Here is a 24,447-nt window from a genome sequence, read left to right on the forward strand (position 1 = left end):
TTTTAACTGTAAGAAACAAGTGTCAGAAAAAGGTTTAGACTTTAAGTGGTTAAACTTCCTCTTTGACCTAAGATGAAAGAGTTACAATGTTGTTAAAAACTTGGCAGACTGCCAGAGCGAGCAGAGAACTCTCTATACTTGTTACATGAAAGAATGGGGAAACACTGCAATACAGATTGTCAGAGGGGGGTGAATCGAGATTGCGATCTTTTAACAATTAATTGTGCAGCTCTAATGAATAGCAGGATTTTATTTTTGCTTTTCAACAAGCACTGATTCTATACACAGATAAAAGTATTTAAACAGAAATTAACTTACGTTGCGGCTCCACCATCATCATAGCTTCCTTCTCTGACATGACTAACTGACAAAACTGATCTCCAACATTAGCTAGAATATATTTCGAGGTCTCCAAGTCAATGCCTTCAGCAGGAACAGAGGAGGGAACCCAAAGTCGCATTGCTTCTGAATCACTTTGCTGGGGACTCAGAAAGCCTTCAACACGAAGAATTCCTTTCCGCGTAAAAACCAGCCTAAACAAGGAAGTAATTAATTTGTCACAAAGCAAGTAGGCTACCCACTTAATCTAAATTAAAAGACCTGAAAGCACACACACAGTACCTATGAATTTTGCTATAGAAAAATAAGCATGATACCATAGCATGATAGCTTCAGGTTTTGAAGGAGATCACCTACAGTTGACTAAATTAATGTCATATATTAATATATGGTGAGTCTTAAAAAAAAACAAACAAAAAAAAACGCAAATACTCTAATCAAGAGAGCAAAAACATCGGAAAACCATTTATGATATCTTGAAACATTTATGGAAAAGCTGGAAAGATCCCAATATGCTAGATAAAATAGGAATTTTGTACTCACTGTAAAATCCTTTTCTTGAACTCCATTGATAATGCCTAAATCAGCTCATCCCACACAGTTATAACCTTTTGTATCACTTGATCCTTCCTCTTAGAGCGTAAGCTCTAAAGAGCAGGGCCCTCTGATTCCTCTTGTACCAAATTGTATTGTAATGTCTGCCTTCATTTTGTAAAGCACTGTGCAAACAAACTGTTGACGCTATATAAATCCTGTATAATAATAATAAATCTGTCTATATCCACTTGCCTACTGGGCACTTAAACCCCCCTCCTGCCCAGACCAATTTTCAGCTTTCAGCACTGTCACACTTTGAATGACAATTACTCAGTCATGTAATACTGTACCCAAATCAATTTTTTGGCCTTTTTTTTCATACAAATAGAGCTTTCTTTTGGTGGTATTTGATCACCTCTGGGTTTTTTATTTTTTGCGCTATAAATGAAAAAAGACCGAAAATTTTGAAAAAAAACGCATTTTTCTTAGTTTCTGTGATAAAATTTTGCAAATTATTAATTTTTCTTCATAAATTTTGGCCACAATTTATACTGCTACATATCTTTGGTAAAAATAACCCAAATTAGTGGATATTATTTGGTCTTTGTGAAGGTTAGAGAGTCTACAAGCTATGGTGCAAATCATAAAAAATTGATCACACCTGATGTACTGACAGCCTATCTCATTTCTTGCAACCCGAACAAGCCAGGAAAGTACAAATACCCCCCCAATGACCCCTTTTTTGAAAGTAGGCATTCCAAGGTATTTAGTAAGATGCATGGTGAGGTTTTTGATGTTGTCATTTTTTCCCACAATTCTTTGCAAAATGTAGATTTTTTTTACATTTTTTATTTTTTTTCCCACAAAATTGTCATTGTAATAGGTTATTTCTCTCACATGGCATGTGTATACCACAAATAACACCCCAAAATACATTCTGCTACTCCTCCTGAGTATTACGATACCACATGTGTGGGACTTCCTGGCCACATATCGAGGCCCAACATGCAGGGAGCACATCACATGTTCTAGGAGCATAAATGACACATCTAACGTGTTGACTATTACACTTTTGAAGGCCTGATGGCAGATGGCACTGATACGTGGCACTGATGACACTGATGGCAGATGGCACTGATACGTGGCACTGATGACACTGATGGCAGATGGCACTGATGACAGATGGCACTAATACGTGGCACTGATAACAGATAGCACTAATACGTGGCACTGATGACAGATGGCACTAATACGTGGCACTGATGACAGATGGTACTGATACATGGCACTGACACGTGACATTGACAACAGATGGCACGTGACACTGACAGGTGGCCCTAATAACAGATGGCACTAATATGTGGCACTGATGACAGGTGGCCCTGATGACACATGGCACTAATATGTGGCACTGATGACAGATGGCACTAATATGTGGCACTGATGACAGATGGCACTAATATGTGGCACTGATGACAGATGGCACTAATATGTGGCACTGATGACAGATGGCACTAATATGTGGCACTGATGACAGATGGCACTAATGATAAATGGAACTGATGACAGATGGCACTAATGATAAATGGCACTAATATGTGGCACTGATGACAGATGACAGTGGGGACGGATGACAGTGGGGACGGATGGCACTGACGTAACTTTTTTTTCATTTTTTTTTTTTTTTTTCACTGACCTCTGCAGCGGTTCACTCTCCCTCCTCACACGCTGTCTCTGTGTGAGGAGGGAGAGCGGCGATGAGAGATTATCTCATATGTTTACATATGAGATCATCTCCCATTGGCACCGCCGATCACACTGTAAACGGTCGCTGTGATTGGCTGTTTATGGCGATCTGTGACTGGCTGTGTCCAAGGGACACGGCCAGCACAGAACTTCCGCGATGCGCACTCCCACGGGCGTGCATCATGGAAGTAAACAGCAGGACATCCAGGGACGGCCACCTGGCAGATAGTGTCCGCGCTGCAGCCGTCTTTCAGTTATAGCGCGGGTGCGAAGTGGATATAGTAGACAGGGGATGGATCTGTAAACAAGATGTTTTACTTAAAATAGAACTCCAGCCAAAACATTTTTGGTTGTTTGAATAGCATGAGAAAGCATAAAGAATGCAGCAGAATTTCTAAATCTATCTGTGACCTTCTTTATGAAATTTCCCCTCATTTAGGCTACTTTCACACTGAAGCGCCTGTGCCGTTAGCACTTTTCAGCCACTAGAGGGGTGTTTTTTTTTTTTTTTTTTTTTTTACTTTTAACCACTTCGCTACCCGGCTATTGTAATATGACGTCCACAGATGGGATCTCCCATCCTGGGTGGACGTCATATGACGGCCTGGGCTTCCTGGCCGCCTAGGGGGCGCGCGCCCGCCGCGTTGCTCAGGACCCGGTGCGTGTGCCCGGTGGCCGCGATGTCCGCCGGGCACCCGCGATTGCCTGTTAACCGGGCCGGACCGTGGATCTGTGTGTGTAAAAACACAGATCCACGTCCTGTCAGTTGTGAGGAGACCGATCTGTGTTCCCAGTACAGTGGAACACTGATCAGTCTCCTCCCCTTGTACGTCCCCGCCCCCTACAGTTAGAATCATTCCCTAGGAAACATATTTAACCCCTTGTGGTTAACCCCTTCACTGCCTGTCACATTTACACAGTAATCAATGCAATTTTATAGCATTGATTGCTGCATAAATGTGAATGGTCCCAAAAATGTGTCAAAAGTGTCCTATGTGTTGGCCATAATGTTACTAGTAAAAAAATAAATATTTTTTTTTCTTTAAAATGCCATAAATCTATCCTGTATTTTGTAGACGCTATAACTTTTGCGCAAACCAATCAATATACGCTTATTGCGATTTTCTTTACCAAAAATATGTAGAAGAATACGTATCGGCCGAAACTGAGGAAAACATTTGTTTTTTTTTTAAAAAAAATTGGGATATTTATTATAGCAAAAAGTAAAAAATATTGTGTTTTTTTCAAAATTGTCGCTCTTCTTTTGTTTATAGCGCAAAAAATAAAAACCGCAAAGGTGATCAAATACCACCAAAAGAAAGCTCTATTTGTGGGGGAAAAAGGACGTCAATTTTTTTTGAGTACAATGTCGCACGACCGCGCAACTGTCGTTTAAAGTGCGACAGCGCTGAAAACTAAAAATTGGCCTGGGAAGGAAGGGGGTGAAAATGCCCGGTATTGAACCGGTTAAATAAATTAAAAAAAAAAAAAAGTAAAAAGTCCCATTTTGCAGCGCTTTTTAACGCGCTTTGAAAGCGCTGCCTATTCAGTGCTCCCAAACTGCCCCAAGGATGCTGCTTGCAGGACTTTTCCTAATGTCCTGCAAGCGCACCACGCCAGTGTAAAAGCACATATTGCACAGAATGGAAGGCAGTTTTCAGACGCTTTTTAGAGGCTATTTCAAGTGCTAAAACACCTAAAACTGCCTCAGTGTGAAAGTAGCCGTACTATTCCTATTAATAGTATTTCAGCAAGAAAAAAAAAAAGAGGAAATCCCTGAAATGGGGATAAAGAAATAAATGTATTTTAGTAAAAATTTAGCAATTGTCAAGTTTTTATAGCTGTGCTATACAGTTGGGGAAATTTTCCAGATGACAGGACAGCAATGAAAGCAGACAAAGGCCTTTCACCCTCATTTTGAATGCACGGATGTCCAGAAGTCTAGATCACAAGACATTTTAAAGGCCAAACCTCAGCTAAATTAAAAGTTTACTCTTTTGCTCATTTTCATCTAGTGAGGGGATTCCTATTAACTGCTGAAATCATTTTTCTGGTTTCTACTTTGCAGATTAATGACAAGTGTACCTCTAAATACCATATTACACACATCAGTCTGCTCAAATCTTTCCAAAATCAAGGAGCAAGCGACAATGCAGCTTTCGACATGTGCAGTCACCATCCCCCCTGCAGTGGTCATACTGTAGACACAAGTTTTCCTCATGTCTCCACTGTGTATAATAATTACCACAATGCCTTACAGTGGTCAGGCACAATAGTGCGCATTAAGAGTTCCCACACCAGAAGGGTGAGCTACCACACTGTGCACACTGCTAGGAGGCAGGATCCTGCTTTTCTTGTTCTACGCATCATTAGAAAGGAAAGTCATATGATGCACAAGCGCGAAAGGCAGCTTTTTTTTGTGTGGGTAAACTTATTGACAAGATATCCTGGAAACCAAAATTTACCTTAACATAAGCGACTACTGTCTAAAAACATACAGCAAGTTAAAAAAAAAAAAAAAATACCTCCGGAAGTGAAAGAATCTACAAGCCACAGTGGAATCATCCTGATCTTGTTCTTTAAATTTCCGGTACCGCTCTAATCTGCACTCACGACACTTGTGCAAATGTGGTGCGACATTGATGCAAGATCCATCTTGAAGAAAAGGTTCACCTGACTGCTTCAACTTTCTTACTTTACTCATATCTTTTAAAATGGACTGCCCTACTGTTAAAAAAAAAAAAAAAAAAGAATAAAAATAAAACCACAAAAACTATTATACCAATTACATTTTTAAAATTACATAACCCTTAAAGAGGGTAAACTCAAGCATGTACACCAGGGGTCCCCAACCACTGGCCTGTTGATGACTGGGCCTCATCACAGGAGGTGAGCAGCGATCGCAATCACCACGGGTCTATCACAGACTGCGGATGCCGCTCACCTCCTGCTGTGCGGCCATGATGTCCATGTGTGCTATCTTGGCTCCTCCGCCCACCCGGGCATCAATGTCATCCTATCAGCAGGGCAGAGGGCGAGAGGAGATGCAGATCGGAATGGAAAGCTGCAATGAGAATTTTGGGCAGGAGGGGTTGGGGGCAAGACTGTAGGGGCATGGAGGAGGCTGTGACTGCTAGGGGCTATGTAATATAAATTGCACTGCATTGTAATCATTACAGTACCCCGTTTACAGAGCAGTCCCCTTGACATGACAGTGCCCTCTTTACAGAGCAGACCCCTTGACATCACAGTGCCCCCCTTACAGAGCAGTCCTCGTTACATTAATGTAAAGGGGCACTGTAATGTAAAGGGGGGCTGTGATATGAAAGGGAACTGAGGACACTGCTAAAGGGGGGACTGTGCAAGGGGGGTTGTGGTGTGAATGGGGGCTGAGGACAGACTCCATGAATATCCCATTCCCCGACCCAGCAACGAAACACCACCCCCCCCCCCGGTCCCTGGGAATTGGCTGCCATGGAACTGGTCCCTGGTGCCAAAAAGGCTGGGGACCGCTGATGTACACTAAATTTTCCAGTACTGCAAATATACATTCTGCTACTTGCCCATCATACCTTTGAGTGGAGTAGTTCTTGGCCTTCCTCTCCCCACTTGTTTTCCCCTTCCTTTTCCCAAAAGTAAGTCAACACCGCGCTCTCCATTAGGTCCTAGCCTGCCAACAAGATGTTCTGGAATCCCTTTATAGCCAGCTCTAGAATTCAACTGCTCCTCTGAATCGCTCAGGTCACTCAAGTCACTATTAGTGCTGGAATCAGAATCTTGCTTTGATGTTCTGCTTCGCTCATCTAGAGTGAATCTATTAACAGACTCAAAAGCTGCTTTCCCATCATGAGAGAATTCTGTGGAAAAAACTACACCAGGTTGTAGTCTACTTGACAGAGCAGTGAAAGTTCTTAGCAATGGATTGTCTAACTGCCCAGATCCTATTGCGGGTTTGTCTTCAGTTGGACTTGATGACAATGTTGGCATCTCAATAGGCTGATTCAAGCTATTTGCTGGAGAATTTGACCTCCCATTTCCCAAAAAGGCAGAGCTTTGAAGAGATTCATTAACTGATGGGGTAGAAGGAATAGGCAATATTTTTAAAGGCTCAGTGGAAAGAAACAGGGGTTTATTTTTCATTGAAGAGCCAGGGTCATCAGCTTTATGCTTATCTTGCCAAAGTAAAGATGTAGGTGTACCAGATAACGAACTTTGAACTGGCTGGTTTGAGAAGCCAAATGGTGAAACATCTTTTGTATTTGAAAAGGCTAAAAATGGATTTGATGGATCCTCACGGGATAGTTTTGGAGGCTGCAGAAAGAGATTTTCATGAGTCTCAGGTGGCTTTGCAGCGGGCACTTTGCCGGGAAATGCTGGAGTAAGTTTTGGCATAGAATCAGAAAAAGGCAATTTTGCATTCACTTTAGTTTCTGAAGGAATGAGAGGCTTGGGCTTAAAAAGGGTTGAAGAGAGACCTTCCTTACTTTGTTTAAATGGGTCCTTGTTTGAAGACTCTTCTACAGGACTCTCTGATATAGCAGTAAAATAGTTTCCGGGTGGGACATTCTGGGACATACACTGAAAAAATAGGTTTTTAGATAAGTCTGTATCTTTTGAATCTTCTTGTAAACTTGACCCAAATTGGAATCCAGATGAATTGGTACCTTGCACTGTACCATTCGATGCATTTCGACCCTCTCCAAAAGCCAACGGGTGGACCGACATCCCAAAGCCACTATTTACTGCCACAGGCTTTTTGAAACTCTGAGGGAAAAAAAAATAAAAACATTGTAATGACATACAGCTGAATCTCTGAAATGAAACAGTTACGCTTGCCATACATGGTTAGATAACAGTTTAAACATTTGTAGAAAAATCGTTCATCAGAACATTCTTTCTTGCCATAGTTGAGCGAGCTAATTTCATTTGAAAGCCCGCAGCATTTCATTCAAACATGCCAGTTGAATGGAATCCGGGCGTATTTAACAGGTTTCGTTACAAAATGTATTTTATTTTTTGCAAACAAAAACCATATTCATGGTTAGAATGTCTTCTTTTTTTTTTTTTTTTTTTTTTTTAAAAACACAAACATTTTCATACAAGACTCTACTGGAGTATGGCCAGCTTTATTGCACTTTGACCTGTACTTTTCACAACTTTTGGCAATATTTTAAAATATTATTTACATATAAAAATTCTTTTCAGGGTTCATCCTCTTTTGCCAGAACATGGGTAAGAAACAGCAAGTCGTCCATAATATACTTGTACATACCCTTAAAATTTGAAAAAAAAAGCAATCCTGTAGTCCAACTACAGCTAAAACGGCTTTTATACAATTCTTTTCTTCAAACTTTAGAGTTGGGAAGGGTCAGAACCTCTGTCATGTTATTATTGATTTCTTTGCCCACACTGGGGAGACTCTTTCGCTACTTTCTTCCCAGTTTTTCAAAGAGGTCATAGGCTGCCATAAAATCCTGGCAGAAGTTCCAATATCTAACCCCTACCCTGTTCAAAAAGAACACCTAGCTGAAGATGGGCTTTAAAGCATATTTGCACAGACTTCCCCACCAAAATTCCCCCCTCCAACTATATGTGTCTGCCGTCAACATGTTTACCTGCTCTTCTTCTGCGTTTGGCTTCCCTAGCCATCTTGATTGGCCAGTCCAAGTATGACATAGCCCCCACGCATGTGCACAGCAGTTCAGTCAACCTGGCATACCAAGAATGCACACTGAGCTGCACATGCACAGTTCAGTGTACATTCAAAAGCAACATTGCTGGCACCCAGAGATTTTATTGCAGAAGAAGAGACAGAGTATTTTTTGCAATACAAGCCTACCTGCCACCAATGTTTCTAGTTCCACTTTAAAGAGTAGCAGTGATGAAAGGGCACTTCAACAATATCAATGTCAAAATTTTTCTTACTATGTCTTTGGATTTGTGAACTCTGTATCAACATGAGATCTAAAGAATCAAAAATGTGTATTTCTTTGTGTGTGCGCCGAATGGATGAGATTTCTTGGAATGTGGTAGAGGAATGCAAATCAAGGAGGAATATATCAAACTAGCAGATTACACATGATGTCCAGTGGGCAAGATTTACAAGCAAAGCTGTTAGCAGACAAATCGTCTGGTCAACAACATAAGATCAGGTAGTCACATGAAATGAAAGACTGACTTCCCCTTGAAGAGCATGTTCACTAGAATTTAGGGTGCAACATGTAACACTGTGCCATGGCCACATTATTCATTTGCAGAGATCTGTGAATGAATAAACTACAAGCCTTCCACCATGGTACATGGGCTTGTCGCTGCCGATGACACACAACTGCTGTGATTACCACTCATAGTCCACTGACGCTTCTTTCAGCTCTCTAACTGAAAGTCTGTACCTCGCTGTGGACAGAGAGCTGGAAAAAGTGTGTAAGAGCCTTAAACTGCACCCCAGATCCACTAATCGTGGGTGCATTGCATTGCAGGCACATTTGCAAAAAATAATAAATACACAATTGTTTTCTGCAAATAAAATGCATTTATTTATTTTTTGCAAAAGGTGGCTGGCCTTTACATTTTAAAATGTTGAAGATAAGGATTCATAAAAGAAGTAGAAGCAAATGAAAAAAAGTGTAGTACATGGATTTTTAGACACATTTGCATACTAAACTTAGACAGCTCACAGAAATTAGATAATGGTCAGTCTAAGAAAAGATCACATGTGTAAAGCTAGGGCTGAAAATCATCCGAAAACAGTCAGTTTAGCCATTACCGGACGATTTTTGACCTGTGTGTACAGCTCCTCGTCCAACAGAAGCTGAACACGACCGGCTTATGTTAAACGAGCATGCTGGAAGACAAGCAGCTGATCAGCATCCGATCAGCACTTGCAGCCAATAGCTGTGAGCACTGACCACTGTGTTCTGGTGGGGGGCATCCCCCTGTCAGAACACAAGAGCCCAGTGGGGGAGATTGCTACACTAACATTGCATAGTTAGTACAGCGGCCTCAGTTTTTTGTTTTTTTCGGCCCACTGGGTTAAACAAAAAGAAACTTCCTGTGTATACCATGCTTAAGACCATGACACTAAGGGGGAAACAATAAATCAATAGAATAGATCATGTGCTGCAATCGCTATTATTACTCCTGCTAAGATTGCACTGATTCCTCCTCCATCCTCATTTGTGATTGAGCTCTGACTTATACAAATTGCTATTCATTCTGAATTAGAGGTCCACTGAATGGAAATTTTGGTGCCAAGACCGAAAATGCAGGATGCACTTAGCCGAAAACCTATACCGAAAATGACATTTTTTTTAAATATATTTTTTTTTATATAATTGTATTATATTCGACTTTAATTAACATCATTAATTTAAATTAATATGAATTTATTGTTGGTAATTACAAGAAAAGCTAAAAAAAAAAAAAAAAATGCAGTCTGCTAATAGTATTAGCAAAATTTCCATTCAGTTCACCTCTAGCAGACATGATACAAGAGATCAATGCAGCCTCACCAGTACCTGTATCACACAGCGGCGAACGCACAGGCCTGGGTGGCCGCTTTAACAAAGTCCCACCTCCTAGACCGGCTCTTATGATACATGTCATGCTGATTAAAATTCCCGGCATTGGATCAGTGCGACACCTATCACAGGAGCCTGATCTAGGAGGCAGGACTTTGTTACAGGGGCTGCCGAAGCTCTGTAACAAAGCGGGAGATCGCCGCTCTGCATGACACTCACAAGGAGAGGAGGGAGGGGAGCGGTGGACTCTGACAGGGGCACGCCAGGATGACACCCCCACAATGTGTGACACCTGGGGCAGACCACCCCCTTTTTGGTGCCATTATCAGCACCCTATTTTCTTTTGGCCGCACGCCGAAAACACAATTTTCAGCGGCCGATATGTTTCGGTGATCAAAATTTTGGTGCACCTTTAGTCTGAATAATGTAAAGGACATTTTCCCCTCTATAATCCCTTCATGACCAAGAATATTTTATGCAGGGAGTGATCTTGGATTCAAAGTGAACATATATTTTTGCATAGTGCAAAGCAATTGGTCTACTGCAATACTGGGCTCTGCGGCAGCTTATACTTGCTTATGTAATATTGAATTTGTATAACTATTTGGAATCAGGGGATATGAGATCTAGGATTTCTACTTTGTGTCAGTAAGAATCAGGGTTGTATATCAGCTGTAATGCCAGTTTTCTGTTGGTTTTAACAATGTACACCACCATAGAAGTCTATGCACCAAATTACCTCTCCAATGGCCCAGCCAGACTTGTTATTTTCTTCTGATGTCACATTGGAAAGAACAACGTCAGAAATCCGTACTGTGGTTGGAGTTACTCCAGCAGAAGTCACTGCCTCAGTTGTGCTTTCAACATTGTCACCTTTGCTTCCAGACCTCACAGATTCGGACCGCAATGAAGTTTGACTTGCAATGACACTAAATGATGGAAACGTGGTCCCATCAGCAACAGGCTGATCTTGCACAACTAAAGTACGGCCATTCTCTTTGGTGTAAGTTGCAAAACGAATATTAGGATTTATTTGTGGAACAAAATGCAATAGCTTTGATCTTGAATCTGCTGTGGGATCTGTGATGCCACTTCCTTTCCAGGATCCTTGACTGACCTCAATTGAATCCCCAGCAGTGCTGTCAGAATCTTTCTTCTCAGCTTTTTGTTTCTTTGAAGAGAAATCACCTTCTGTGTCAGGGTTTTTTCTTCGTCGGCTATCCCTCCCATCTGCAGTTTCTTTTTTCTTCTTCGATTTTGATGCTTTTACCTTTACGAGTGTATCCTGCAACAAATCAAGCGTTAGCTACTTTTCATCCTAATTACACAATTTCTTCATAAAATTGGAGCAAAGCAAAATGTTAGAAACATCGAGGGGAATTAACAAAAAGTTTCCTGTGCCATTAAAATGAAGCATGAAACATGACTCGAATGGTGTGCACCACATTAACAAAGCAGACAGACTTATTTGTATCAGGTCTATTTGTGCCCCCCCCCGGCGATTCCCTTTAACCTTACAAAGGACCTGTGTTTCCTTGGTTTTATACGATGCAGACTAAACAAGAAATGGAGGGGAGGGTGTCCTATACTGTACTACATGGTATGGAGTTTACAGGCAAGTAAAAATTACTCTTATATTAATCATACAGTACAGAACACAGTCAAAGCATTCAAACACCCTGGGACATCCCCAAGCAATGCATGAGAAGGGAGGGCAACAACTAGACAAACAGAACTGTGCCAACAGGCCCAATAACAACAGTAGTCAAAATACCCAACTTAAAATGTATGTAAATCCAACGTTTCATATTCCTGATATATGCTTGCTGTACCATGTATACCATACTTGTATGAAAATGTATCCTGTTCTCTTTGTATTGCTTCATTTGTGTGAACTCCCTGGTGTTCCTGTCAGACCCTCTGCTCTCCTATTAGAAAACTGACCACACTAAAGCAAGAGAACACGTTGCAGGCAGTTCTCTAGCTATTCTGGGAACTCAGCCCACCCTCCAATAATCAGACTTGTCCTGTCAACACCCCCCCCCCCTACACAGCCTTTCACTGGGAAGCTCAGAGCACTGCTGTTTTTCCTCCCCCAGCTCTTATGCAGCTGAGAACAGAGGGAATGTGATCACTTATAAAAAAAAAAAATGGAGAAGGTATCTATTTTTTTTTTTATATCTATACACAAATGTTTGCCTTTCATTTCTATTTTAAACAGAATGGAGGTGAAGCTGCAGCCACAGAAGATTGGACGTCCACTGATAGAAGTATGAACACAAGTCCAGGGGGTAGCTTTACAAAACTGGGCTACAGAGGCCTGATCCCAGAAAGCCCAGGAAATAAATTCTAATATACTATAACTATTTAGTTATAGTATATTACCTATACTAGAACATAAACCCTTTCAGTCACCGCAATATCAGCCTTATCATGAATATCTTTAGCAAATCATATCATAAATAATCCATTTAATTATAGCAATACATGTATCAATATATCTAACAAATTATATTAAAGATTAAAATATACAAAAAAACAGCGCTGGCAGCTAGCCCAATATAAATATGAATATAGCTAAAGGTGTCACTATATATATGTGACTAAATTGCATTAGGTGAAAAAATATTGTTACTGTTTAGAAGCAGAAACCATAGGCACTCAAAAAAATGTATTCATAAATATATATACCTCAACATATAACCATAGGCAATCAAAAAGGTGTTGTTAGTATATATAACTCAGTAAATGAAAATAGACAAATCAATATGAATAAATATTAAAATAAATTCGGGGTGGATATAAATGTTAATTCAGGAAAAGACCCAATCAGCAATGATAGCAGACTTCCAACTGCTCATCCAAACGATTGCATAAAGTCACCTGAAATGCTGCAGTAGATATATGAAGATTGGAATGAAGCTTGGACTGATGACACTAAGATATAACCTTGGGAGCCATGGGCATCATATTCCACCCAAAAAACAGAAATAAGATATGGTGTAATACTGTGGGGTAAGGATCAATTGCGCATAATGGCGCTACTCACAGAATGAAGATGCAAGACAGGCATTCAGAGTTGGTCAGTGATCGCCGCTATATCAGCGTGCGCTCCACTGACTACAGGAAACAGCGTCACTGGTTTTCAGACGTGAGCCGGATATTGCGTCGACGCGTTTCACCCCTCCTCCAGGGCGTCAAAGAAATTTTGATGCGCAATTGATCCTTTGGATGAGCAGTTGGAAGTCTGCTATCATTGCTGATTGGGTCTTTTCCTGAATGAACATTTATATCCACCCCGAATTTATTTTAATATTTATTTATATTGATTTGTCTATTTTCATTTACTGAGTTATATATACTAACAACACCTTTTTGATTGCCTATGGTTATATGTTGAGGTATATACATTTATGAATAATTTTTTTGAGTGCCTATGGTTTCTGTTTCTAAACAGTAACAATATTTTTTCACCACATACTTTTTTTACCTAATGCAATTTATTTAGTCACATATATATATATATATATATATATATATATATATAGCGACACCTTTAGCTATATTCATATTTATATTGGGCTAGTTGCCAGCGCTGTTTTTTTGTATATTTTATTCTAAGTCATAGTACTTGTATCCAGCAGCTGCAACAAGGTTTTTGGTGCACTTATTTTATTTTGCGAGCGCTGCTTTCTTATATATTTGTATTAAAGATTAGAAGTCGATATTGTTGGGGGATGCCGTGTAGGGCTCCTCCAACCACTTAGCCTCAATTTTTTTGTATTTACAAGGACAACCCCTGTTCACATAGGTGTCTCTATGCAATGGTAAACTATTAAACCAGTTCTTTCCAGTATACTAATGTGGGCGGCAATGGCTTCTTCCAATACAGGACACTAGCTTTTCTGGCATAAAACAGAGTAATATCAACAAATGCCGCTCTGCCTCTGTTGGAAGAATATCCTTAACCAAACCCAACAAACACACTGACATAGAAAACTGGCATACGAGTGTGTAAAATAGAATTTAACAAAGCCACCACCTCTATATCCCAAACCCTACAATGTATGGACAAGTCCAGAAAATGTGTGTGAAATCTCCCAGAGCCACACCACATCGACAACAGATGGGAGAACATGTAGGGTTTATCTTGTGAAGTCGGTATGACGTAAAATATGCTCTATGCACCAATTTAAATTGAATCAAACGATCTTTTAACGAGACCAAAGATCGAAAGTGAGAATCCCACACTTCATCCCAATCATCATTGTCTAAATCAGAAATGTCCCCGCAGCCATCTCGCCAAAAGGCCCTCTAACACCGGGGGAGAAACTGTGATAAAGTGAGAATACAATCTGGAAGTAGGTTTCTCCAAACAATCAGACCGAAGTACCATTTCCAAAATAGACTGTTCGATCATTGGGTTAGTTTGTGAAAACTGGGCATTGAAGACATGGGAAAGCTGATAATATCTAAACAAATGGGAACGGTAAGTGAAGCAAAAGAGGATAACTTCTGATTAATTACAACCTGAAAAACCAACTTAACATTATACTTTGTCCATACAATAGGTTCAGGTAATTTATAGAACTGGAGTAAAGTAGGATTCAACCATAGGGGGGCATTTGGAGAAATTGCTGCTCTAGGATAATGCTCACATGTAAGGCCAGCCTCCCAAGCTCGAATAGTAGTAAGGGGTCAAATGATAGGGGGCCTGAGGGCCTCTGAATAACAGAAACTTTAGAGCTTCTTTAGAGATTCCACCACCGCTGCTTCCAACCGAATGGAAGGATTGAATAGATCTGGGCATAACCACCATGCGGCCGTCACCGAGTAGCTAGAAAATATTTGTAAACATCTGTAAATTTTGGAATAATTTTCAGAAGATTAATGCGTCCCAATAGGGATAACGGTAAAGATTCCCATGCCTTCAGCTTCGGCCGCATGTCCCTCAAAACTGGGGTCAAATTCAAAGAAATTAACTCCGAAGTCTGCCGAGAAATCACTACTCCGAGGTACTTAAAATTCTCTACCCACTGTAATGGGATATCAGAAGGAGCTGTATTTCGAGCTTCAATGACTATTGGAAATAATACTCAGATAACCCACTTGGCAAGTACTTAGCATCTTTTATTGGTCTTCCTAAAACGGGCACTGGCTGAGACCCCGCACAGGGGGCACCACTGGACCACTCAAAGGGGGCACTGGCTGAGACCCCGCACAAGGGACGCCTACGGAAAACCAGCACAGGGGGCACCACTGAACCCCCGCACAGGGGACACCACTATGCCCTTCACAGGGGGCATCTACCGAGGCCCCTCATGGGGGGGGGGGGCGAATATGGAGGGCCCACTTAACCCCCCCAAAAGGGGGTCGCTCTCAGAGCCCCAACAGCACCGTCCCTCTGGAAGAAGGCGTCCAGTGTGGCAGTGCGGACTAGCAGGCCGCAAAAGAAACACGGCCCGTCCCGCACATCGCCCGGTCGGTAGGCCCCAAAAGCCTCGGCCTAAATTTTCAGTCGCCCGCCGCGAATGCTCGGTAGGCCGCAAAGTCGCGGCCTAAATTAGTGGAGGGCCGTCGCAGGGGGCGTGGATCTGCCGGTGCCAAGTTGTACCCCCCCACAGCGACAACCCTGGAGGGGGAGGGTTGACAGAGTGTCCGAAGCACCTAAGCCAGAGGCCAGGGCCTCACTCGGGGGGATGTGGAGAACCCCAGAGGGACCGACCACCCCAGGAAGTACCTGCGTCCCACACCACTAAAGGGAAGGAGAGGAGGGGGCGTAACGCTCCCAGACAGATACTCCTCGCCACCAAAGTGGGGGACTGTCGGCCATGAGGACTGCTGCGACACAGGCCGAGACCCAGTTATATGTGATCTCGCGAGGCATTTAACTCGCAGGGCCAGCCCCCGTCCAGTGGGGCTATGTCACGGCCGACCTAGCACGTAGCTACGGTCTGCACGCGCTCGCTGGGCAGACTGGGGAGACCACTGGATCTTAGTGTCCAGTCCGTCGCCCAGTCCAGCAGTTGTAGATCTCACAGGAAAAAATCCAAGAGAAAAAAAAAGTAACATAAAAAGCAAAAAATTGTCAGGACCAGAGATCCCAGCAGGGAACTAGGTCCATACAAAAAAAAACTGAAGGCCTAATAGGCATAGTCAAGTCTTTTCTGCCTCGTGTCCTACTCCTGTAGGGGGCAATATAACCCCTATGGTTCCGAATAATGGAGCGCTGTGTCTGTCAATGAACGAATGAGAAATATTGGTTTGTGCCTTCTCCCTGCTTAGGCTGGGAGAAGAAAAACAAACAAAACAGATTGTTCCCTCTGTACAGAGTCCTGTGGTGTTGGTCAGCAGGTCTCAGCAATAAATCACTGGCTCAAACCTGTTGACCAAATCTCTGTGTCTATGCCCCTCCCGATCTCAGAAGACAGTGCCGACGTACAGGTACGTAATTGTATTTGTACGAGCCGCCCACCCAGAGAAAGGTGGGCGGGCGGCAGGTGGTTAATGGAACGTAAAGCAGTTCCATTGGAGTGCAGTTTCTTCTTTGTATAATATGTACAACTGTCACTTAGGATAGCAGACTGTAGTATTGCAAAATAGAGACTTTTTCCGAATCCTTACTATGCTGTGTACCCTTTGAATGGGACTGTGTTAACCACTTGCCTAATGGGCACTTTCACCCCCTTCCTGCCCAGGCCAATTTTCAGCTTTCAGCGCTGTTGAATGACAATTGCGCAATCATGCAACACTGTACTCATATGAAGTTTTTAGCATTTTTTTTTCAAACAAATAGAGCTTTCTTTTGGTGATATGTAATCATCACTGGGGTTCTTTATTTTTTGCTAAACAAAATGAAAAGACCTGAAAAAAAAAAAAAGTTTCTGTTATAAAATTTTGCAAAACAGGTAGTTTTTCTCCTTCACTGATGTGCGCTGATAGGCAGAACTGGTGGGGCTGCACCGATAATGGGGACACTGAAGATCAGTGCCCTGATGATCAGTGTAGATATCCCCTTTCACACTGGAAGGTTACCGGCTCTCCTCCCCTCACGATGTGACAGCACGTGAGAGGAATGCCGATAGCCAGCAAGTGTGTTTACATTGTAATGAGCTGTGATTGGACACAGCTGATCACATGGTAAAGTTGCAGCTGTGATTGCCCCTTTACCCTAATCTGTGATGAGCTGTGTCCTTAGGACACAGCGATCACAGAGTGCGCTGGATGTGTGTCGCAGTAGGCAAGCGGGAGGCCTGGTTCTGGGAAGACGTCAATAGACGCCCTCCCAGAACTGGACGACCGCACTGTAGCCTTCATTTTGCTATATCACGGTCGGCAAGTGGTTAAACAGATTCCCATTACAGATATACAGTTGCAAGAAAAAGTATATGTACCCCTTGGAATTAACTGTTTATCTGCAGTAATGTGCCATAAAACGTGATCTGATCTTCATCTAATTAACCACCATAGAAAAACACAATAGGGCTGATTTACTAAAACTGGAGTGTGCAAAATCTGGTGCAGCTCTGCAAAGAAATCAATCAGCTACCAGTATTTTCTGTCAAAGCTTTATTGAACTAGCTGAAGATAGAAGCTGATTGGCTACCATGCACAGCCGCACCAGATGTTGCACTCTCCAGGTTTAGAACGTCAACCCCAATAAGCTTAAAATTATTGTAAAGTCTCTTTAAAAAAAAAGATAACATGTTATAGTTACCTGCCTTGTGTAGCCTGGATCCTCTTCTTGGGTCCCTCTTCGCTGCTCCAGGCTCCTCCCTCCTGTCAAGTGTCCCCACAGCAAGCAGCTTGCTATGGGGACACCTGAGCCGAGCTGCAGCTCCGTGTGTGTCCATTCAGAAGCGGTACTGCGGTTCGGCCCTGCCCCCCTCTCTCTGATTGACTAACTGACTTTGATTGGCAGCAGCGGGAGCCAATGGCACTGCTGCTGTTTCTCAGCCAACTAGGAGGTAGAGTACTGGACGGCCAAGGGACTCTTGGACATCGCTGGTTAGAGATGGGGCTCAGGTAAGTATTAGGGTGCTTGATGCATAGAATGCATTAAGAAAAAAGAACTTCTGCGTTACAACCCCTTTAAGCCAATAACACAAAACCATTTCTATTTTCTTGCATTGTTAATGAACACACAAATTAAACATTCACAGTGCTGGAGATAAAAGTAAGTGAATCCATATACAAATTACTTTAACAAAAGCTGATTGGAATCAGTAGTTTTTACACCTGGATTTCAATTACTGAAATTACTTTGGAGGTGGGGTTTTGAGCTACTTTGATTGATAAGACACTCAAACATTTTAAGATCGCTGTTCATAAGTAACATCAGCTGATGTGAATCATGCCTCGCTCTCTGAAGACATACGATCATAAGTAGTTGATCTGCATAAAGCTGGAGAGGGATACAAAGCAATCTCAAAGTGTTTAGGCATCCAGCAGTCAACAGTTAGACAAACGGTCTATAAATGGAGACAGTTTATTACAGTTGCTACTCCTAAAAGCAGGCACCCAGCCAAGATGACTCCAAGGCACTATATGCATAATCCTCAATGAGGTACAGAAAAACCCATGAGTAACAGAAGACATCAGTGGAAATGGCAAACATCCCTGTTCATATGTCTACCATATTTAAGTCTTTGAACAGGCAGGGTGTCCATGGCAGAGTACCACAGAGGAAGAGACTCTCTCTTCAAAACTCTCTTCAAGAGACTGCTCTTCAAAAGAAACATTTCTGATGTGCCTGAAGTTTGCCAAAGAGCACCCTGGTAAACCGCAACACTACTGGGAAAATGTTTTGTGGACTGATGAAACAAAATTTGAATTGTTTGGGAAGAATACTCAGCACTATGCATGGTGCAAAAAGGGCACATCTTACCATCAAAAACGTCAACCAACAGTTAGGTATGGTTGTGGGAACATTAGGATTTGGGCTTGCTTCACTGCCTCAGGGCCTGGACCACTTCCCAAGCTTACCAAAATATGCTACGAGATAATGTCAGGGTGGCTGTAGCCCAGCTGAAGCTTAAGAGAAGGGTGATGCAGCAGGACAATAAACCCAAGCATCAAAGTAAATCCACCACAGACTGGCTTCAGAAAAAGAAAATGCAAAGATGTGTTCATATTCACTCAGCCACTAGAGCATTTGTTTTCTGTAGACTGCAAACATCCTGGTTGATCCTGCTGTTCCCTGTCTCTCCCTAAATGTCCATGTCTCTGCTGCAGCCTAAGATTTTAAAGACCAGCCATTGACATCTACCGAGCAAGCTCCAGTTTCAATTCCATTCTAAACTGTTAATGTGCTCTTTTTTTCCTTCTCTATGCAGCCCATAGGTCTGCAGGGTCAGACATCTGTGCATACACACAGTGGTATAGGACACCCTCTCTCCTTATCTTCTCCTCTATGTCCTCATATTGCTAAACACTATGGGGGGCAGGATATAAAAGGTTGATTGATCCCAGTTCCAGCACATACACACCATAGAAACATGCTGGAACGGCATGACACAGCCTTTGATTAGCAGGACCTTCTCCAGATCTCTTTATAGTGTGAACAAAGTGAAAGCTATTGTCAGTAAACTTAAACACCACCTACACCATGTTAATGCAAAAATAATAATAAACATTTGCTTTGAACATAGATTTGTATGAATCTTTCAAAACACTTTGAAAATTAAATTTTTAATGAAAATAACATTATTTGCAACAAAAAAAAATGTAAATACCTCAGGTTCTAAGACTGAGTCGTCAACTAGCACCACGTGTACTAATTTTGGATCAATCATTACAGTCTCACCTCCCTGTGAATATATAAAAATTAGTGTCAACATAAGGACAGCAACATATCTGTAACCAAAAAAAACCCCCAAAAAAAACGTGGATTTCGACAGAACATACAAATTACAGCAGCAGAGGCAGAGATTAGGTTGGCATTTCTGAATTTGGGGGGGGGGGGATACATTGGTTTTGTTGTTTTTTTGTCACCTATACAAGCCACCTCAGTTGTTAAGGAAAAGGAAACAAAAATCTGGGATTATCACATCTGATAATCCCCAGTCCTATCCCTCTTTTTCCCTGTCTTGTTGTTGCTGTAAAGATTAATAGTGTAGAAATTTAAATTCAGACTTCATACTTATACTAGTTGCATGAAAAATAAATACACAGCTGCATGAATTTTTATCTTTATCTGCCTGGGCTCCAGATTTACTTTTAATTTAGTTACCGTAATGAAAATATTGCATACTTCTGTTTACTTATGCGTGTGGGATCGACGCGTGCGTTTGCCTTTGGGCATAAGCACGGGGCGGGATGAGGGCGCTTTAAAAAAATATTATTTTTACACTGTCTATTTTATCACTTTTATTGCTGTCACAAGGAATGTAAACATCCCTTGTGACAACAATCAGAAGTGACAGGTCCTCTATACTGAGACATCTGGGGTCTATTAGACCCCAGATGTTTCCTCTGACCTTAACCGCATCAGATCAGACCAAGATCCATGTGATCCGATGCTTGTACAAACTAACAATAGCTTGTAAACAAAACACTAAAACCGGAAGTGACATACAGGCTGGTTTCTAATACCATAGAGGAATTTAGGTCTCTGAACCCCTCTACGAAAAGCCAGCTCAACCGCTGGCTAAACATACAGGTGGGACGGGATAGCCTGAGAGAACTGCGGGAGGCGGCGGGAAGAGGGGGACCACCTCTCCTGCCACCTGAAAAGCAATCCAGCAGCTAACCAGTCACTAGGATGGCTAATACATGTTAGAGAATCACTGGCTGAAAAGAAAAATACTGGGATGATGCCTGTAGCTGCAGGCATCACCCTGGCATAACCCCTTCAACCAGAGGACGCATGTGCACATCTTTTTGGGGGAAGGGGTTAAAGGTGAATGTAGCCTTTAAACATGTGTGGATGGATTGAATTAATTATTTCTTGTATAAACTAAAATAAAAAAAGTTATTGGCCTCTGAACCTACAAGCTACAAAATGGCAGATTTTACAGTGGTCATAAATGTATGAAATGATCGTGGTCATGACAGGGTTAACGCATTGCTAAGAAGCCATAAACAGACATAAAACAGTTGATTGTTTGGGTACACAGTCTTCAAAGAGATTAAAATTAGATTATTTTTGGAAATGTATACATACTGCGCTCATTGTTACATTTATTATACGGCTGATGGGATCTTGATGGGTCACAAGCCCATAAATCCAATCTTCATCTTCATCTGGCCTGAACACTTTAACCTCCTGACCTTGAATACTGCAAATTCCTAGACAATAAAAACAAATTAACATACTGTTACTGCAGTATATATTTCAAATAACTGCTTTAAATCACACTTTGGGGGACCTATTATTGTAGTATTCCTTTAAACCATACAGTCCATTTAAGACAAGAAAGCAGTCACCATAAGATTATCAGGCATTTCAGAAAGTTAAAACAGCAACACTTCCAGCCCCATGCAAACGCCACCTTTCAGAACATCGAATTGCACAGAAATTTTTCAGGGGTTGAAAGAGAACCCTAGGCAGGCAGTGCTTTATATGCAGAAGGTGGTACATGAAGGCTGAGAAACACAGGCTTTTGTCAAACAGGAACTCAACCCAACCTATCAAAATTACATTTTATATCTTTTTTTGTCCCATTAGCTGATAGAGTCCAGCATTGTCTTACTTGCAGGCAAAGTTCTCTATATTGCCATCTTGAATCGAGACCCAGCACATGCGCAGACACGCCAAAGAGGTCTCTGCCAGGTCTATGGGGCCTGGCAAAGACCCATCTGCGTTTCTGCGCATGTGCGAAATCCCTCGAACTGTCTCCTGGGATGAGTGACTTAGACATCTCAGAAAGCAGTTCGCGAGATCTTGTGCACAGAAGTGCCTCAGCGGCTCCTGGAGAAACTTGTGTCAACTCTGCGAATGCTCGGAGGACCCCATACACATCATCTTTGCCTAGGCAAGAATTGAGAATAGGAAGTTAGGGAAAAAAACAAAGTATTTACTTTTTTTTTTTTTTAACGGAGGAAGGGGATGAAGGCAGGAAAGAGAACTTTAACCACTTAAAACCACCCACTGTATATATACTGTGCCAGGGCAGCTCTAATGCGTGAAATCACGTACCTGTATGTCATTTTGTGCAAAAGATACTGTGGGCGCGTGGGCCCATTGGACAGAGGGGGAGAAAATCAATGGGTCCGCCGGCCACCGGCGATCGTTCCCCAGAAAGGCGTAACGGTGATCTGCCTATGTAAACAAGGCAGATCACCGTTCTGACAGGGGAGGACACAGATCTTCTGTTCCCTGTGTTCACCTAGTCAGTCCATCTCCCACACAGTTAGCAAGCACCTCCTAGAGACACACTTAACACTTTGATCGCCCCTGATGTTAACCCCTTCCCTGCTAGTGTCATTGGTACAGTAGCAGTGCATATTTTTAGCACTGATCACTGTAATAATGTCACTGGTCCCCAAAAAAAGTGTCAAAAGTGTCAGTTAGATGTCTGATTTGTCTGCCGCAATGTCAAAGTTCCGCTAAAAATCACTAATCGCCGCCATTACTAGTAAAAAAAAAAAGAAAGAAAGAAAGAAAAATGCCTTAAAAATATCCCATAGTTTGTAGACGCTATAACGTTTGCGCAAACCAAATCAATATACGCTTATTGGGATTTTTTTAACAAAAATATGTGGCAAAATACAAATTTGCCTAAACTGATGAAGAAATGCGTTTACATTTTTTTATTGAGAATGTTTTATAGCAGAAAGTAAAAAAATAGTTTTTTTCAAAATTGTCGCTTTTTTGGTTTATAGCGCAAAAAATAAAAACCGCAGGGGTGATCAAATACCACCAAAAGAAAGCTCTATTTGTGAGACACAAAAGACATCAATTTTATTTGGGTACAGCGTCGCATGACTGCGCAATTGTCAGTTAAAAGTAATGCAGTGCCGTATTACGAAAAATGGCCTGGTCATTAAGGGGGTAAAACCTTCCAGGGCTGAAGTGGTTAAGAAAAGGGGTGAAGGTCCACCTTACTTAGAAGATATGTAAGCAGTCATGGTTGAATTATCTTTTTTGAAAATCCTATTCACAGGGCTGTTAATCCAAAGTTTTTAATACTTTGGAGTAATTGACACAGAACAAGTATTTAGAACAGGAATTCTGACTTTCATTTAAAGAATATATTACCCCAACATTTCATATTCCATGATAGGTGTCTGTTGTATCACATCTATGTGTTAAAAAATATCCTGTTCTCTTTGTATTGCTCCCTTTGTGTCAAATTCCTGGTGTTCCTGCCAGTCCCTATGCTTTCCTATTACAAACCCACCACGCTAGGCATAGAATCCCATACATATAGAATCTAGTGTGGATAAAATAGCTGCGCTAAACAGTGAGACCACTAGTGATGAACCAGTGCTAAACAATATAAAAATGAATACATATAAATAAATGTGAAAATGATCAAAAAGAAACAACTGAACCATTGAACAATTGTACCAGAATCATAAGAATATACTGTGATCCAAGAGTGAATGTAAACCTTGTATGAGTCCAAATCGTCCACTAAGGTGAATATTAAACTGTGCAACAAAGTCCAAAGTCCTTGTCTCATACAAGGTTTACATTCACTCTTGGATCACAATATATTCTTATGATTCTGGTACATTCAATTGTTTTGTTTCTTTTTGACCATTTTCACATTTATTTATATGTATTCATTTTTATATTGTTTAGCACTGGTTCATCACTAGTGGTCTCACTGTTTAGCGCAGCTATTTTATCCACACTAGATTCTATATGTATGTACTCCATATATTAGTTGCTGCTTTATAATCACTTTTAGTTTAGTTTCTGTTAGGAGGGCAGTATTCTCTTCTGTTATAGAATCCCAGCATGGTCACTTTTCTGGCTGTGCTGGGAGGAGAGCCTGTCTGTCCTTCAATGAACAGACTTGTGCTCACATACCACACAGTCATTCACTGGGAAGATCACTGCTCCTTCCCCACCTCCACTTCTTCAAGCCCCTTATTGCAGCTGAGAACAGAGATTATGTGATAATTTATTTAAAAAAAAAACAAAAAACAAAAACACAAACATCTTAGACTTACTGGTAACGGTATTTCTAGAAGTCTTTCAAGACAGTGCCTGAAAAGAGGGCAGCTCCACCCACTTTCCCAAGAAACACTGCGATCAATGCCTTTTAAGCCAGGACACTTCCACCATGGCCTCAGTTGTAATTGAGAAACCTCCAGAATTCTTAAAGACAGAATCAGAAAAACAGGCAAACAC

General features: G+C 41.6%; 1 protein-coding gene across 1 annotated transcript in view; it reads right to left on the bottom strand.

Annotated features, from left to right (window-relative positions):
- The window catches only part of KDM3B (lysine demethylase 3B), an 88,399-nt gene that overhangs the window by 39,197 nt on the left and 24,755 nt on the right, over positions 1–24,447 (bottom strand). Inside the window, exons 5-10 of the mRNA XM_073620403.1 lie at positions 21,307–21,431; positions 19,877–19,951; positions 10,882–11,427; positions 6,195–7,386; positions 5,148–5,349; positions 319–533 (exon numbers count right to left, since the gene is read on the bottom strand). Coding sequence (XP_073476504.1) covers positions 319–533; positions 5,148–5,349; positions 6,195–7,386; positions 10,882–11,427; positions 19,877–19,951; positions 21,307–21,431 — 2,355 coding nt within the window. The remainder of the gene's footprint in view (positions 1–318; positions 534–5,147; positions 5,350–6,194; positions 7,387–10,881; positions 11,428–19,876; positions 19,952–21,306; positions 21,432–24,447) is intronic.

Source organism: Aquarana catesbeiana, linkage group LG03 (assembly GCF_042186555.1).
Source record: "Aquarana catesbeiana isolate 2022-GZ linkage group LG03, ASM4218655v1, whole genome shotgun sequence".
NCBI classification, from domain to species: Eukaryota; Metazoa; Chordata; class Amphibia; order Anura; family Ranidae; genus Aquarana; species Aquarana catesbeiana.